We start from the raw sequence: 19429 nt of genomic DNA, 5'->3' as shown, positions 1-19429 counted from the left end.
AGAACCACTGCTGAGAGCCCCAAGTCCTGTGTGGCTTCAGTGGCATCACCTGAGTGCAAAAGTGACAAAAGTCTGTGGAACTTTTCTTCATACTGACCCAGGAACCCGAATCCTTCTATAAGCACAAATATGTCCCCATTTTGTGGTTACATCTCTCCTGTAGCTTATCCCCTATTTAAATGGATATATAAGTGCACTCCTCTCAGCAATATTAAATACTTTTGAAATAAACTCAAAAGACTCACTGCAGAGAATGGAAAAGGTTATCTCCGCTTCTTACCCCAATTTCTTTGTCACATACATAGAATTAAGGGGAAGGATCAAATCAATTTGTCTTCCTCACTGGGTCCAGATTTAAAAATACACCTCCCCAGGAAAGCTGTGAATTGCACATTCCCAGCTCAGTACTTGCTCTAGACAGCTTTTTGTATCACACAAACAGTGTAAATGGGCTGACTGAAATTTAGTAGGACAGGGCAGCAAAGTCTAAGTTTTGCTCTGTCCCCAGATTTGCATGTTTTGCAACTCAAGACATCCTTGATTTTCCTTGTTGGTCTTTCACAGGGACTGATAAACCAAACAAAGCAGGTGCTTCTGTGTAGCAGCAAAAGTTACATCTTTAATCAGAAGGAGATTATGTGGCTCAGCTCTGTACCTGTGCATTTGCTGTTGTGCTGATAGTGGATGCAGAGCAGACCATGAAACCAACAGCATCTTTGCCCTGAAGAGCATTTAATCTGAGGGACAAGGAGAAACAACCAGTCATACATATAATTACTTTGCCATAGGAATAAGGCAGTTTCATCTGGCCGATTACAAGGATAAGTATTTAAATGAAGAATTCAGGGGAAGAAAGTAATTGCTTTATTGAAATAATGGCAGGTACCTGGGAGGAGATGCATAAAAAAGACTACAAATGATTCATTAGGCAGGAATCAGAAGAGAGCTCAAATGCACATCAAGGATTTTTTCGCTGCATTCAGATGAAGCCAAAAGTTGTCACTTTATAATTACAATTTTTTTTTTTTTAAATTCAGATGGAAAGTGTGTAAAACTGCTGCATAATCTGCACTTTTGGCTCTCATCCATGCCATGGTCTAGCCACATTGTGTAGAAATTCTTCCTGTTTTTCTTCAAGGATTTCCTATTTTCTGCTAAGGATTAATGTCGTCTGTCACTCAACAATATATCAAATGACCTAATTTACCCAGTAAGGTAAATATTAGACAATGACCAGAAATACCACTTGGTAAAGTAACAGTAGAGTCTAATAACAAGGGGTTTTATCAAAACAAAAAACAAAAAACAAAACAAAACAAAAAAAAAGAACACTGGGTAGTTTTCATTTGATTCCTTTTAAGGTTGGAATGGGTTGAAGTTTACTTGAATTCAAAGAGATAAAATCAACTAAATCATACTCTGTCTGTGGGAATTAAAGTCTATGTTGTCTAATAAATAATAAAGGGAAAGTTTTGAAAACCCAAGAGATGTGAAAAAAAAAAAGAAGCATAATGATTAAAAAAGAAAGAAGAAAGAAGAAAACAAGCAGAATAGAGGAGACCTAAAATAGGGAAACTGTGAGAGAACACAACATTTTGGAGAGGGCCTTCTGTAAATGATATTTTTTGGGTGCATCTTCCATATATGTTCACATCTTACAGAGTTCATTCAGGCTAATTGAACCTAGAATGTTTTTAGAGGTTATTTTGCTAATTACTATATTCAGAGCTTCCCATCAACCATGCAAGGCTGTGCCACTTCAGGCCATTTGATATATCTCAGCCTACTGGTAAAACTAGCAATAAAATTTACTTAACTGATAGAGTCATATCAAAACTAGCAATACACTGCTAATTGCAACAATCCAATTTAGAAGTGACAAACCAGCCAAGGAAAAGTTAAGCATCAGCACATGATAGCATTTTTGACCTTCTTCTGAAGGGCAACACAGCATTTTGGTAAAAGTATTAATGTGAGTTAGATTAGGGTTACAAGTTGCTCTGGGAATTGCCTGTCAGTTAGAAGTAGAAGAAATGATGTCTATTTTACTGAAGTCCAGAGATGTAAATTTTGTTGCAGGTTGTGTGAAACAGTTTCCCTAGAGAAACAAACATTTTTATATTTTTACATTATTTAAAAATGTAGCCAGGTTTCCATCTTGTTAAAGAGGGCAAAACCCCTCCAAAAGCTCCTGCATGAGTTCCATTCTCAAAGGGTGACATAGGACCATAGTATGTGGTGGTGGAAAAAAAAAAAGGAAAAAACAGAGAATGTTTAACATTCAGAATTTGTCCACAGCTGATAATTTATTGGAACTCATCTGTAACAAGGTCTGGCACTGATTTATAAGTTGATTTGAAAAATAAATAAAAGTGATAGAAACCTGCATTTGGTTTTAATGATAGACTGTTGCAGCATGAAAAGTAAGGATATGAAACATTGCAAGGAAATTAGATATTATGCCCTGAAGACAACTGCAGCTACCAGCCCATTAATTGTTAGATATTTATTATTAAAAATTTCTTTTCATGAGTGACTGCAGAATATTTGCACTCTTAAAGTTGTTGAGTTCTGACATGAATGAAGCATATGAAGCTCATTTTTTCTCCCCTCTCTGTGTGTCCGTGTGTTTGTGTTTGTTAAGCTGACAAGGTAGCTGACCCAAGAATGTGATGAATCTTTCCTGCACAAACCAAACACACAAGTACTGCTTCTGAATTGAGACTGAATAGAATAATGAATACTGGGAAGTTTGCTACTGTTCTGAATTTCAATAGCAAGGGGCTTGGCAGTCCTTGGAAAATAGTCTTTCTGAAAGTAGAGAGGGCCCAGCTCTGTTTCCAGTGAGATGAACAGCATCCCCCAAAAGCTTTGACAATCAGAAGGATAGTGTATCATCTCCTGTGTGTTTCCAGAGCTGAAGCAATTATACACCAAGTGCTGCAGAAAAGGAGAGACAGGTAATGAGTCAAAACCAGCAGTGTATATTTAAAGAGTAAAAAAGAAGGGAAATAAAATATCTCTTCAAAAAGTCCTCAAAAGTTCTTGGCAAACTGAGGCATTATATCATGCCTGAAAAATACAGAGGAAATCCAATGAAATGAACTCTGAAACAAACCAAGTTAATGGAAAGGCAAGACTTTCTAACACATCCTCCTGCTTCTCCACTCCCACCTTAGAAAACTGCCAGCAGTGATGGCCTTGTGACAAAGCAGTATCTAAAGAAAAGAGCACACACAGGAGGCACAGGGAGGTGTGTGAGTGTTGATTGCCACATTGACCTGCTGAGTGCTGACTGTGGGTGTTGACCTACCTGTAGGAATACAGATACTCACATGCCCTTTCTTTTAAAAGTATTTTGAGGACAACTAAGGAAAGGGAGAGAAAAAACATAATGTTTTATTATTACGTGGTTGTTAGATTGTGTTAATATCTAGACTCCCAAAATATTGCCTACATACATAAAGAGAAATTGTCCCCATTTCAATCTGCCTATGATATACCTCAGAATTTGCTATGAATTATTAATAGCAGTTATAATAATTAAGTATGCTAATAATGTGACTACAGAGGCTTAGTAGACGAAGATAGGATTTAAAATCCTTGCTACTTAGATTGTCTGAGGCAAACCATGATGAGCCTGCACAGCATTTGGATCATGAGAGGCAGCTATTGACTCTCACCAGGAAGCAGTACATATCTCCTTGTTCCTCTTTTCCCTTCAAGGTTGTATTAACAGTTTATCAGCATTTCTCCATCCTCATTTCACTTGGAAAACACTCTGTGAGGTTTCTACACAACAGGACTTCTGAAAGCAGGGATGTGTTCAGCTCCTGCTAAAAGGTCTCTGGTACTTCATCCTTGGGATGTGAACATTTCTCTCTCTATAATGAAATATAACTTACATTCTACATTACTGTTCTTTCCTTGCTGATATTTCTGAGTGGTTTCTAATGAAGATAAAATCAGGGAGGCCAAGACTTCCTCTTCAGAACACGGATTTAAAAAGAGAGGAACATTTTATGCAGTGCAGAAAAAGGCAGCTATTAAAGAAGATTCACAGTTATAGGCAAATATATTAATAGTGGGGTTGGCTCTTGAAATGAGAATTTATAACATGCTTTAACCTAATCCCTCATTAAGATAATTTATTCCCACCCTCAAGGTCTCACATCACAGCTAGCACTACGCAAATAATTAGTAACAAACAATTAATTTGATCAATTTCAACTCCTCTTTTAAAATGAATTGCTAGCCAGCGCAGTACAATTTTCTCATATATATTTATAATTTAACATTATTTTCCATTTTTTGTGACGTATTTGTAGCCTGTTGTTTATCCAGGAAGAGTTGGGTGCTTGACAGTAGCTAGTCGAGGCATTTTGAATTTTACTTGCTGAACACCCATGCTTTGAGGATTCAAATATTATTTCCCCTAAATTGAGTACAAGAACCTTTTAATCCAAAACTCACAGATGACAATGGTAGCTCTTTGCTCTGAGGTCACATTGCCCAAGAGACTCACAGCTTCCTTTGTAGTAAGATGAGAGGGAGACCTGTTTTTATCCTGCTGCTGAGAGAGCATTCCTGCATAGTGAAGGTTGCAAGCCTAGGTGCTAATTAAGGAAGCCTTAGGAAGTTACTGCACCAGAAGCATTTCCTGATGAAACTCTATCAAGCATCCAACACTTGCTGAAGTACTGACTATGCTTTTTGCTCATCTGCCCTTCTGCCTGCTGTGGAGAAACCTGTGGGAGTCTAGTTAGTAAACGTGGCATCCAGAGGACTGAAAGGCTGTGAAATGAATTGGGGTCTCTGACACAGCCCTATCTGGGCCACCACAACAGCCCTGGAAGGTATTTTAAAACTACTTTTTTTCATGTTATATCAGTCAGAATGAGAGCAGTTATCAAGCTAATGAAATTAATAAAATAAATAATTAATAAGACAAAGGAAGAGCAATACAGAGGTTATGGTACAAAGGCACTGGGCTGGAATCCAGCAGGTCCACATTAGAGTCACTCTGTTTTCTTTTCCTCTGAAGTGGGGAAAAATATATTGTCATTTTTCACATGAGGCTGACTGCCTGTTGGTTTGGTTTGCTTCCCATGACAAAGGTGACTTTGCACCACAGGGCTGTTTGCAAGGCAGAGCTGGGTATGTGTTACCCCAACACAAACAACCACAGCTACGTGGTTCAAATAACCTCCCTAAGACAAGCACTGTAAATCCAGAAAATTCAATTGAAGTTCCACTTATGAAACTATGGGGAACAAAGCAGAGAAAGTATCTAAAGCCCTCAGTCTCACCTCAGAATGCAGAGCCGTGAAGCTCTAACTATTCAGTGACAGACAGGCATTTTAGATCTTCAAATTAAAGACTTTTAAAACACCACTATGCATTTTTCCTTCAGCGTTTTATCCTTTGCATGCTTCGATACAAAGCAGGGAAAAGGTGTGGGCTGTTTGGGATAGGAGGGCAAAGTGATAAACTGGGCTGTTCTGGTTGGGGATACTTATAACCTTCCCACAAAATTTATATTCTGTACATTTACATTATCAAAATGTGAACTCAAATTTAATTTAGCTCAAGACTCCTTAGGATAAACTATTAAAATCCTGTTACATTAATGCCAATTAAGAAACTCTACTAAGTACTAGCACTTAATATTCCTAATGAAGGCACCATTAAAATTTAAAAATCCTGAACACTCATGCAGACTTTTACTCAAAAAAAAAATGGCTAGAGCAAAATCAGAGGAAAACAAGTATGCATTTTGACAATTTTTTCTCCCATTTACTTGCTGTTTTAGAGGACTTTCAGAGTGGCAAGATCTTAAAAGGACAGGTAAAACAAAATCCTCGTATTTCTCTGGATTGAGAATGCTCTCTGGAACCCCTGCTAAACAGCCATGCCAGCCTTATTCTGGAGGAGTAACAGAAATGTGAAGATCAGATTCCCAGGTGCTGATGCTCCAACTATAATGCTAGTAAAATATAAAGAATAAAATTGGAAAGAATATTTTGTGCTGATTCTATTTTGTCCTGTAAAACTGGTAAGATACAATGCACCTTTAATATAGGACCTACATAGAGACCTAATTCTTTTATTTCAGTTCTCTCCTAGCTATGAAACTGCCCAAGTAAATTATGTTCCACAATGTGGTGGGAAAGTGCCCATCTTCTCATCCTCTTATTTAAACCTCCTCTATGAACTTGTAACATTACAGCCTTCTCAAGGAAAGGGACTCCAGGAGTCAGGATGACTGGTGTGGTAACTGGATCACTGGATAAAGATCTATTCCAGCACTTAACTAAAAATGTAACATCTTGTCTCAGATCAAACAGCATTTCCAGTAAGACTGAATTGTTCTTTCCTAGCTTTTGTTGTTCCTACCTTTTCTATCACCAAAATATTCCCTACACTTTCCCTAAGGATGAAATTTGTCCTCAGCCCAAGCCAAATCATACACACAATTACTCCAGTTTGGCTGTTGAGTTTGAAGGAATTAAAATTGCTGAAACTCAGCCCCAGGGAGGAGGTGGTTGATCTCATTTTGTGGTAAACTGTATGTTTTTGCTTTTCTTCAAGAATTTCTTCTAGTCTCAATTTGTATACACAGTTTCTTTAATTGTTGTCCATGCTGCAAAAACACACTAATTTCATGCATATTAAACATATGAACTCATACAAGTGTGCTGTCCTCCATTGGCAAGGCAAGGTCTCAAATACTTTCTTTTTCTTCAGGAAAGATGTTATTTTTTGGCAGAACAGAACTAACTCCTCTGTTTCAACAGGAGATCCCAAAGATAAGAGATTCTGTTCTCTTCTGAAATGTAAGTAGCAGTTACAGTCTTCTTGCAGCGAAATAACAATACATCTGCAGTCCATGCAGCTCGTATGTGTCAACAGGCTTCATGGTACACTGTGCAATGCACTACATTCAATAGGATTTGGACAAATTTGTAGTTAATACACTTCTTGCAAACTAAAAATACAGATTTTCACAGATAGCTGTGGAGAAACAGGGAGTTGTGTCTGAACAGAACTTTATTAATACATTGTTTAAAAAATAAGATGCAGTAGTGCCAGACACAGACTTCTGAGCAACAAATACAAGTAAATCACTTGGTTTGCTTTTGGATACTAGAATTCCAGAGGCAAAGAGATGAAATTAAGTTAGACTCATAAGTGTCAGTTATTTCACTGTCAAAATAAATCTGCAATTGACTATATGGTAGTTAAGAGAGCCAGAATGTAGCTCACACTTTTAACAGAAATGAAATTATACCTGATAGAAAAATGTGTTGGTTTTGTTTATTGGTAGGATATTATAACAAGTACAAATTCAGACTTAATATTAACTGGTTTAGCAGAGAGGGGAAATGTTCATCCCTACAGCAGTGGGCAACTCACAGGCTACTGGTACTGCAGTTTTGATAGCTGGATATTAAAAGACCACAAGCAGGGGGGCTTTGCTGTGATTTTTTCACCATTTTTTTCTGCTAAAGAGACTGCTGAGGTTATGAGGCTACACATGTATTTAAGGAAGTATTGGCTGCATCCCTCTGCTCACTCCCAGATATTCTCCAGCTCTTTGCAAAATGTAACAGTACAGGTCACAGACACATCAAAGCTGCTGCAAAGTATGGAAGAATGTGATTTTATAATGTCAGCTATTCCACAGTGACATCCCATGTGCTCAACACATATGAGATAATTTATGGGTTTTTCCAGTGAGAAGTGTGCACATATGGGCAGTTCCTACTGTGTGGAATTTTTCTGAGTCTCACATCACAGGAATTTGTGGACACAAACTCTTTGCTGTCTATCATCCATTTTAAGGAGCAAAACATTTACATATTTTTGGGGATCTGGTCCTTATTTTTAATAATTCAAGAACTTTGCACAAAGAAACATAGTCCATCTTTGCACAAAGATACATAGTCCATGTATCTTCTGCTCAAGAGGAGAACAAAATGAACATTCAATAAGGGCATAGTTGCCATGGTGAAAGGAATACAAAACAACAAAAAAAATCCCGCACAGTACAAAATTAGTAACTAGGATGCGAGGTTTTTAAATGTATTCTCCAGTTATGAGAAAATGAAAAGGGTAAGGGGAGAGGAGCAAATATGGAGATAAAGCCACAAGCAATTTAATGTGGGTTGCACCTCTGACTAAAATAAAACAACTTTCTCCCAAAGGCTCACATCCCCATGTAGCTACCTCAGCTCTTTTTCTGTTGCTGCCTTAAAACATCAAAGAGCAGAAAAATCAAGCTTTTTGCAAGAAATTACAGAGGTAATGGATGTACTGCCAGGCCTCCCTGCTGTGGCAGTTTGGAAAGGATGATGCACTATGCACCATCTTATTTGCTGTTGTGATGAGTTTCAGACATGTACCATTATTTACTACATGATGTTGAGAAAATAATGCAGGTTAGCAATTCTCTTGAAGAGAGATTGCAATAATAGAAATGAAGATGGACAAGAAGACATGCAGTTTTTACTGTGAGTCTCAATAAATAAACTAAACAGAGGATAAAAGCCTAATATTGAAAACTACTTATAAATAATCCCCTGCACCATAAAATTCTAATTAGGAAAAATAAAACAAATTAAAAAGAATCAATCTGAACTCCCTAAACTGTGCAAAACACAAGTATCTGCATTTTCTAAAAAACACACTTTAACACTCTAAGTCATTAGCAGAAAGAGAACAGTTAATCTGATCAAAAAACCACGGCCCCAGAGGAAGAAATCTAGCATATTGAGGAAATTGCACACTAAATTATAAAAGGCTCCCTTTGGCCACTTGTGTACCTACCAAACATTTTTCAGTAATTTTCAGTTTTGCACAGATATTCTCAGATTTGGAGGACCTGCACTGAAGATGACTGACAGAAGCCATCCTTTTTCCAGTCACAAAGTCTCAGCATACCTACATCAAGCAACATACATATTTAAGATTAATCTGTCTTCACTGTGGATCTCCATAGACAGGAAGAGAAGCTTTCCACAGAGAGAGGCAGCCTGATGCTCTTCAGTAGTTGTTGAATTTGATATTTTCAGAACAGTAGAGTAGTAAAGGCTCAATAGTATTTAAATTGTCTTCAATTCATTTGAAAAATCCCTGTCCTGAGCCTTAGTTTGATTACTGAAAACTGCTTTGTATCTGTCACATTCAACGTTATGCAATGTAAAAGTAGGATGGCCAAGAATTAATACTTGATTTTCATTCCTTTCTTATCCTACCCCAGTGCAGAGTGCAGAAATATAATCTGGTAAAAGATGTCACATTGCACCTTTCCAATACACAGCTACACCTGTTCTCCACACAAATTTAGCTCTCAGTAGGAAGAAAGCTAGCTCTCTTCACTAGTGATATTTTTACTGAGATGCCAAACTATGTATCATTTGTACACAGCCTATGCTTCAACTTCCTGGAAAAAAACCTGAATTCTCATCAAAGAATAGATTCTATTCAAGCTGTGTTTTGATGCAAAATTTACCAAGTCTAAGATGGTCGATTATTCAAGCAGCCTTTACCTATGTGCCTGGGGATCCAAAAGCTTCAGGCAATAAGTGGTCTCAGACCTGGCAAGCATGCAAGCATGATAGCTTAATCTCAGGCTGTTTTAATCCCAGGAAAGATGAAGTCTGCAAGCCAAGCTTGTACAGCCAGGCATGAGCTATTTATTAAGAATAAGGAGTCCAGGGAAATCGGGTGTGACTCAAAGTAAGGATTAGCTACCTTTAAACCAGTTCTTATCTACAAAGTTACACAGAATTTATTTTCTTTTATATATTTCCTAACAGTCTTCATTTGAAGAGGCCAAGCACTCACTCAATTATTTGTCTATAAACTGCACTGCACAGGACAGTGCAAACTAGGTATACAGCACTACCAGCTGTCAGCTTGAACTGCTTATTAAGGGCAACTTTTAGTGTATTTCTCACTAAAAAGATTTTCCAGTACCAAAATTTGGATAGTACATAAAATGAATAATCCTAACTTAAGGCTAAATCAACAAAAGATTAAAGGCATGTTAAAGCCTAAAGAGCTTAAATTCTGCTTGTTGCTGCCTGAAGCCTATACAATCTCTTCTTTATGCATTAAAGCCTTCCAGGGGCCTCAAATCGCCTTTGAGAACATAGAATAGTTTGGTTTAGAAGAGACCTCTAAAGGTCACTTGGTCTAACCCTCTGCAATGAGCAGGAACACCTTCAATTAGATCAGGTGGCTCAGAGTCCTGTCCAACAGAACCCTGAATGTTTCCCAGGATGGGGCATCTACCACCTCTCTGGGTAATTGTTCCACTGGTTTGCCACTCTCATTGTAAACAGTTTCTTCCATATATCTAATCTATATCTACCCTATTTTAGTTTAAAACCAGTACCCCAGCACAACAGTCCCCAATAAAGGGTTTGTGCATGTTCCTTGCAGACCCCGTTATGTACTGGACTTTTGCACAGATCTGCTCCCATGAATGCCTGTTACTACAGAGTTGTATTTAAGTGGAGTTCAGACTCAGGTTCTGAACAAGTGAGAGGGCATCTACCACAGCTGTCCACGTTCATGCATAATGCTGACGAGAAGGCAGCAAGCAGCATAGCAGCACTTCCAGTGTACCTGCAAATCAGGTGCTGCACTAGAGCAGCAGAGAGCTTTGCAACCTCCAAATGTAGAAAATAAAAAGCAACTTTGAACTCCTTCTATAATGACGATATCAATTTCATCTACAAGTGTCTTGCATTTGCTCAGTCGCATACTCTTGTTTTGCACTGAGCAGCAGTTACCAAAGGAAGGTGTCTCTCTCCCCACGGGATTCTGCTCTGGAGGTACTCCCTGTGTAGCCAGAACCACCCTATCAGGCGTTTCCAGAGTGGCGCTGCCAGCTCCAGCAGTTACTGCAGCCAACTCAGAGATACTCGTTTTAATCATATTTATTAACAATTTGCAAACATGAGAAAAAGTGGAAGATAGACAAAGACAGCAAGGTTAAAGATCAGAGTGACGGAGGTTGGAAGGTGCCTTTGCCCCTGCTCAAAGCAAAGCCACCCACAGCCAGCTGCCCAAGACCATACCCAGTTTTTGAATATATCCAATGATGGAGCCTTCTCAACTTCTCTGGGCAATCCATGCCAGTGCTCAATCACCTGCACAGTAAGAAAGTATTTCCTCTATTCAGAGGGAACTCCCTGTGTTTCAGTGTGTGCCCACTGCCTCAGTGCTGTCATTCCTGGCTCCCCCATCTTTGTGTCCTCCCTTCAGTGTTTGTACACATTGATGGAATTCCCCCCAGCCTTCTCTTCTCCAGGATGAAAAATCCCAGCTCTCTCAGCCTTTCCTCACAGGTGAGATGGTTGAGTCCATCATCTTCTTGTCACTTTGCTGGACTCTCTCCTGTAGCCCCATTTCCCTCTTGTGCTGGTGAGCCCAGAACTGGTCACAGCACTACAGATGTAATGAAAATTACAATGTAAAATTTTACACTTAAACGTAAGTAATAAAAAAAAAGAAAAGGAAGCATAAAACTGAGAAATCTAACAAAGAAAACATCTAAAAAGTAGAGACAAGCATTACTAACACATCTCAAAAAACTAGCATAACAACACAATCCAGGTGTAGAGAAGTGTTAAGTCAGCATTGTATTCTAAGCCGACTATTTGTGCATGAATATTCTTTATTGAAATAGTCTTTGCTTCTCTACAAGAGAATGGCAAAGTGATACAGACCCCACAATGCATCATTATGCTTAATTCCTCATGTGATGACAATTCCTCATAGTTTTCCCATGGCAGCAGCTTTTGACTAGTAGCAAGGTGAATCAGTCACCTTAAAGTGAAGGATATTATGCTTCTCCTAAAACTGCTACTGTCCAGCTTGCTTCCACAGAGGTGCTCACAGAAAACAACAAATCAACAAAAAATGACAATGCAAAAAACTTCAAATAAAATGCAGAAAAAGCTATTTTATGGCTGCCTTATTTTCCCTTTAAATTGTACTTGTACAGAACAAGGAAAAGAAACAATTTAACATCTCTAATGCTGGGGGTAACAGAAAACTGACCTTACATTGGTACCATTTCATTTAAAGTACAGACGGGCTCTGCTGGACTTGGGGCACATTGGACTTAGGGTATTAACAGCTATTCCTTGCTCATCAGACTTACCAAGGCAACTTTAGGCAAGATACCATTTATGCTACATCTCTGAAATGGAGATAGGGCTTTCCTGCCTCATAGGCAAGACTGAAATTAATCTCTAAAAGCTGAAACATCAGGAGTTTTATATTAAATATTAAAATTAATATAAAGACTTTAAAACAGGTAAAATGTAAAAGAAAACCCCTTCCACTAAAAAATTCTGAGCTGTTAACTAAACCATATAAAAAACCCCTCCAGAAAAAAAGTATTAATCCATTTAATTACTTCCTTAACTTGTGAAGTTTACTTATTATTTCCTGCCCTCCAGAGTATACATGCAATTTTATACCTCTTTTCAGAACAGTAAACAACTCAAAAAGTTTCCATGATTGAACAAGCAGCAGTCAAACATGAGAGAAGGGCTTGTTTGTGCCTGGGAGCATGGGAGGCAGAAATATAAGAAACAATTAAGACATACCAGGTTAGTGAGGAAGGCACTTATTAAAGGGAAAAAAAGAGCACTTGAAATAATTTATTTCCTCTTCCTCTAGTTCTCACAGGCAGGCAAGGGAGAAGAGAGATTTTCTTGGAAGATGGAATGAGGTCAAGGAGTTAACTCATATGTGCACTCATCAAGACCTTTCCAAAAATAATGAGAAGTATGAAAGATTTTTTCATTGAGAATAAAGGATTTAAAGTAATCACCCAGATGGTTATAAATGATATCAAACAGAAAATCTGGAATGTGACCAACCTACAACAGTGTGATGTAAGCCCTTAAATACAGGAATACAATCCTGAAACAATCCACAGAGCATAAACAGAACATGTTAAAAAAGGATTTCACATGCAAAAGCAAGAAATACAATTAAGGAAGTCAAGTAGGAAAGATATAAAGCCCAGGCTTTAGCTTAAAAAGTTTGGTAAGTTCAAAGCACAGGAGTGGTAAAACAAGATGAAGACAAACAGTTTAATGCAAGATCAGGAAACACTGTAGGTTTGGAGGGCAGGGCATTAGTTCTTCCACACTTGTATTCCCACACAGGTAACTGTGTAATCAGCAGTTCGGCTGATACTGAAGTACTGAAACACTGAAGAAATCCACTGCTCAGTCAATTACTTCATTACTGAAGTGTGCCCAAAAAATCCAAAAATGTAATATGAAAGCAACTGCAAATGCATGCTGATTTAGAAAAACAGAGCTCCCTCAGCTATCCAAAGGAGGCAGAAGCAGGTATCACAGAAGTAGATTCCTGACATCAGAGGAGATGCTGGTCAGACTTAAATTTTACTCAGAATTTCAATGCTGTTATAACTAATTCCTACATCATAGACTTTTTTTATAGAGAGGAAAAAGTTGTGTAGCACAAGAATAAAAAGCAACTAATTCACATTATATTTAGATAACAAATTTTCTGGTGAGAGAATTGATTGGCTTTTTCCTATAGTTTCACCATGCCTACTGCAGAGCCCAGGAAACAATAAGTATAAAATGCAACAGTTACTATGACCAGCCTTCAACACTGGGAAGGGTTAACCAATACCCCAATATAAGTGCTCTTACACAAAAAATAAATAATTTACAGGTACTTTGTGGACAAGCCCTTATTCATATTTCATAGACGACACAAAACCAACATACATACACAGTACAGAAGACTCAACCCCAAAATTTTGTAGTAAGAACACTTGCAGGTTTGGAAGGTTTTCTAGCTTGCGTGCACTACGAAGCTTATTAAAAAAAACCCCACAAACAGTAATTCACTGAAATGAAGGTTTTCTTAAAGAAGGCATCAAACTGCACAGACCATGATGTGTGGAAAATTATAAACTACTCTCATTTGTGTGTGCATTTTCTTTAACACACATATTGTTGATTGGCAAGTACTAGACTCATACCTATGAAAATAAAGGGTTAACTCTTAAATCTATGCTATTAACAGTAAACCTACAATATCCATTTGTATATAAAAATAATTTTGAAGTACACCAGTAAAACAAAACATACACTTCTACAGTTAAGAAAATGATAAAAAAATAAATCAAAACTTCCCCTAACGATAGCTCATTAACTCAGCCCTGTATACAATAGAAAATAAATTAAAAGGTGAATTATTCTGATTACTATTCTCTTCAAAGAGAGACAATAGAGACAAAACTGGATTATATTAGCTATCCAGAAACATACATACTATATTTGAATTCTAGTCAGAAACTTTGTGAGTGACTTCTCATCTATTTAAATAAAACAGATGCCAAATGAATTATATTTACTCTGACTTTCTGCATATGTTGTAGCTTTCACAAAATTTGTTTTTCTAAAGGTTAATAAAGTTTAGCAACAGGCAGAGATTATGGCTGGCAGAATGAGGACTGTAAAATTATCTTAACCTCACTGGAAAGACCAACTTCATTTAGTGAAAAGAATGCAAGGGAATGTAAGAGTTGATAAGTATTACAGGGAAAGAAGTGTATCAATCTCCTCGATTTGGTCAAATGCACTCTTACACTTGAAATTGGAATGCTTTATTATACCTTACCATAAAACTTGGGCTGCAACATGAAAATGGACAGCCATGGCAGGCCATCTGTCTCCTTCAAGGTGTCTCTGTTCATCAAATTCTTACCTCTCTACCTCATCCAGGACACAATCATGCAGGAGCTGGGAATTTAAAACCTGAAACTCTTCCATGCAATAAATTCTCCTGATTTGGCAACAGTGGGTTTGTATGTGTTGAGAAGCTTTGCTGACACCCCAGAGAAGTGTCAGCACTGGAACAGTGCAGATATGTCAGCACTGAATGCTTCTCTTGTTCATCCATTTGTGCTCAGCTGGCTGTTACTCCATGCTCTATTCCATAACATATTTAACATGGCAGATGCAAGCTACCAAATAAATAAGAAAAATTTAAGGCACATTTTGTGTCTGTGCTTTGATTACAAGCTCCTTTGAACAGCAATTCTTCTTAAGTGTCTGAAAAACATTTTGTATATCTCTAATACTTTCATCAACTAGTATTTTTGACAGAAGGCCATCCTGTGAGATTTTTTAATTCTCAGTATGTTCTTTCTGACTATATATTTCTATTATCTAATTAATTTGTGCCTAAGTTGAAAGAACACACACCAAGATGCATCTAAGGGACACAATAACAAAAAAACCATGACCATGTAAGAACAATGATTTGTAAGGTGATTAGTATTTTTAAAGTGCTGTTGTTAAATATATAAAACGAAAGGATGGCAAGTGATTCAAAAGCAAGTTGACTATAAAAGAAAGAGCGATAAATGGACTTAGTCTTCCTAAATTCATGATGAAAAAGACAGACTGGTAGCACATTGTCTCCTCCTGTCACTGAAGAAAGAAAACTGTAATCTGTACCCTAATCCTCTTAACATCATCGGAAGACCACACAGACTGACATAATACATATTCCAATCACATTAGCTGATGCTGTTATTATTTACCCCCATACTGAAATTGAAGAATTTTGATTTGATGATATAAATTTAAGAACTTCCATGTCTCTTTATACCACTATCATAGAGAGGGCCACAGGCCACTAAAAATGATGTATTTGACCACAGATTAAGCAAATAACAGTTTCTTACACCAATGTTTACATCTCACCCCATTCAAGCTTAAAAGCCCATTTCCTCCTAGCAAAAGCATGAGTGTTGACAGCACAAACTCAATCTCAGTTTTGTGACTTGCAAGCAATACTCAAAAAGAGGAGCACTAGGATTTCAATAAAAATTTCAATTATTAAAATAAATATCAAGTTCTGTGATGATCTAAACAATAACTTAAACAAACCCCAACATTTTTATTTAAAATGTAAAAGAGTGACAACATAATGTATTCTAAACCTTCCACCTTTGAATTCACGATTTGGTCAACCAGTTGGTGATTAGTACAGTATTACATTTAAATTACCCCACCTAGACAATTAACAAAGAACCACTAATTTCAGATCAGCCACATGGCCAATATTATTAAAATGCCCAAACCAGTCTTCTACTGTGTCTCACTTGAGTGCAGCTTCTCAGCAGTTTGCCAGGAGCTGCTGTCCTTCATTGCTGATAAAACCATCTGGCAATGGCCTACAACACCATTTGTGATGAATTCAAGTGCTCTGAAGAAAGGGCTCATGAAAGTGTGCACTTATAGCAATCTGCAAGCAGACAATATGCCTTCAGCTCCTTTGGTTTTAATAACATTCCCTTTGGAAAGTGAATCAGTTGAAGACTGTTCTAATAAAATAGTAAGTCAAAGTCTAGACAAGGCATGAACCACTGTCTATACAGTTTGTGACAACGTCCTTGATTTTCTTTCTTCCACACTTTTTTTCCAAAGACCAAGCAGTGAAGGCAGTTTGATTTTGTCCATATTCTTACTGTAAACATTAAGAAATATACCAAGGACAACCAGTAAGCCTGACCACACGTACCTAAAGGGAAGGCAGAGGACAGGGAAAAAGTTACCATTAGCACTTCATCTTTAGCAATTACATACCAATATTTGTGGATTAAGCAAACCTCACATTAAGAAGAGAAGAGTTAAAGAAAATTCCCCCAAAAATCAGTGGGCTCTGAGATAGAATTTCCCAGAATCTTTATTATTACTATCCTTCCACCTTTCTTTATTCCTGTCCTGGCTGGAGAACTTATTGAAATGCACTTATAAGTTAAATAATAACTAAATAGTATCTGTTCTTTCTCATATGAATAAAATAATCCTGAGGGGTTTTGGTATGTTTTTCCTTCCTATGATTATGAGAGCTATACTGGTCCAAAATGTTTTCTCACTCCGTGCCTTATATCCATTCTTCCCAATGTAGGCACATTTTTTTTCAGCTCTCCATTCTTTTAAGCCTCAATATTTTTAGCTGTAGCAAATTCCATTTGGGATTTGCATGTAAGCTTTTTCTTAAAGCAATTTGTATATAGAAATAAAATAGAATTTTATGTTGTTTCAAACCTGGAGCAATTAAAATCAAAGTAGCAACTTAGCTGCATTTACTCAAACATTTGGCACTATAATACATCAAGATAATACAGTTTTTTAAAAGGGCTAGCTAAAAATTCAAATTTGAGCTTATAAAAGCAGGAACAATACCATAATGGAGAAAATCCCTTCCTTTACACAAGTTTTCCAACACAGAGAAAGTACCCAAACAATTTATAATGTATCATAAGCACTAGATATTAATTTTCTTTGTTGTCTTCCAGACCTTTAGAAAAATGTAAACTCTTTTCTCTAGCATGATTAGAATCAACAAGCCAGTCAAAATTTACAATAGATTGCCAACATTTGTAGAAGATATAAAAAGACAAGCATTAAACCCCGAATATGATTAGTAAGTGTTGGTATATTTTGATGATGAACATAATTTTTTATAAAATACTTTATAAACCACTAAAAACTGTAAGTACTTACTGTAACGTGAATGGCTTTGCAAAGAACAAAAAAGAAAGCACAATGGACATTGCTTTTCTTCCTGTTGTTACTACAGAGGAAAACAAGTATTAACCTCTTTAAGAATTCAGTTACAACAAAAGAACATAACAAAGGCTTAGCAGGTAACCTCATAAAATAATTGTCTCACTAAAATGATGATCACACCCTTGGTGCAAACGCAGACTCCAGTGCAATGCAAAACAGCACTGGAACCATGTGATTTTTGGAAACAAGTACACTGTGTCAGTAATGCCATCTCAAGTCACACTATTCACAGCAAGGAAATTTCTGGAACAAGACTTGCTATTTAATAACTTCATGGTAATCAATCCACAGTCTCTGAGAGACAGACAGACATGCAAATAACTGATGATATAAACTCATCTGTTAAAGCTTGGATGTAGACCAAAGGTCAAACATCTTGCTGTTTCCGCCTCATGTTATTACAGCTCCATGGTGTTTTGGGCTCTATTTTTGAGTGGAATGGGATTATCCTCTCACCATTCTTTTGAAGTTACTGAAAATTTCCCTAACAGTAGAATTAAAATTTTGCTTAGAAGCTTAAGAGACCAAGAATGTCTGACTTCAGTGACTGCATTAGGAAGTTTCCCTCAAAACCACTAAGAGACATTCTTCCACACCTAATCCGTTCACTAAAAAGAATCAAATAGTAAGAAGAGTGGAGAACACAATCTGTTTCTAAAATAGAGATAAACTCTTTGGTTGCTCTGAAATTAATTATAGCCCCAACAATTTTTTTAACAATTTCAATGCTATCTGCAATGAACAAGGATAAAGCATTACTAATGAACTGTGTACCAGGAAACCTATATAATTTATCACTGAAACAAAATCAATAAATCACTCAAAGTTGTAGAAAATGTTGAAAAACAAAGTAAGAAAGCACACAAGTTTAGCTATGGAGGCTAAGGGGCTGAGAAGGTGTTATTTTATGTAATGGCACAGAGTTCTCACTTGAGAAAAACCTTGCACAGGGTGCAGTACGTCTGCACCTAAAGAATATTATTATATTATTATCAGAAAATATTTTGCTTACCATGAAGTTCCTTTAACTATACCAGACTGGAAAGTCCTATTTGTGTAACTACATCCAAATTAGTCTTACTGAAACACACTGGCAAAAGGAACCAATGACTACTGATGTATTTCCACAGTGCTTTGGCTAGAAAAGCAAGTTTCATTCTTCCCAGCTCTACCCCACAAACAAATACTCACTTAAGAGTGTTTTATAGTAGAAGAAACAGCCTTCAGTACTGCTACATCTGCCCCAACTTCAACTTTTTAGTAATAATTTTCTTTTTACATTTTAAGAAATTTATGCACATCAAATAAAATGATTTTCTATTACATGAAAAATTAAAGAAGAATGAAAAAGGAAATTGAGTTTTAATTAGAAAACAGTTTACAAATGAATAATTTAAAAAAATGGTTAAATTACTTCAGTTTTTCTAATTACAATTATTTCTGTTCTTTCAAATCAGTTATTAATTAAAATATTTATGTAACCATTTCCTTCTAAATTAAGTGCCTTTTCTTCTTTTTCCCAATTAAGTCTGATAATTTCTCATTCTGCTAATAGAAATACAATTTTCATTAAACTCTTTCACCCCACTCCCCTCAAGAAGAGGGAGGGTGGATGGGGGAGCTGGGAGGGACAGTAATGAATGTGGTGTTCTTCCAAGGAACAATAAACATTTTCATATTGCTACAGGCAAGACAGAAAGGGCTCAAGTGGTAGAATTGTCAAGGTCAGGCATAAGAAAACTGGGGAAAGGTTTACTATTCTACAGCATTTT

General features: G+C 36.9%; 1 protein-coding gene across 5 annotated transcripts in view; it reads right to left on the bottom strand.

The window, feature by feature from the left end:
• Nucleotides 1-717: 717 nt before the first annotated feature.
• SLC35B3 (solute carrier family 35 member B3) overlaps nt 718-19429 on the bottom strand; it is a 33795-nt gene continuing 15083 nt past the window's right edge. For 2 of the 5 annotated variants that reach the window (XM_054633510.2, XM_077180911.1), the window contains exons 9-10: nt 17592-17661; nt 6610-16602 (exon numbers count right to left, since the gene is read on the bottom strand). In XM_054633510.2, the coding sequence (XP_054489485.2) occupies nt 16452-16602; nt 17592-17661 (221 nt within the window). In that variant the 3' untranslated portion in view covers nt 6610-16451. Of the gene's footprint in view, nt 738-6609; nt 18130-19429 lie in introns of those variants that run through there. The other 3 variants (XR_013182930.1, XM_077180919.1, XM_077180915.1) reach the window with 3 other exon arrangements.

The sequence above is a fragment of the Agelaius phoeniceus genome, chromosome 1, assembly GCF_051311805.1.
Source record: "Agelaius phoeniceus isolate bAgePho1 chromosome 1, bAgePho1.hap1, whole genome shotgun sequence".
Taxonomy (NCBI): domain Eukaryota; kingdom Metazoa; phylum Chordata; class Aves; order Passeriformes; family Icteridae; genus Agelaius; species Agelaius phoeniceus.
Note: the sequence above shows the minus strand (reverse complement) of the source record. Positions and strands in the feature narration are given on the sequence as shown.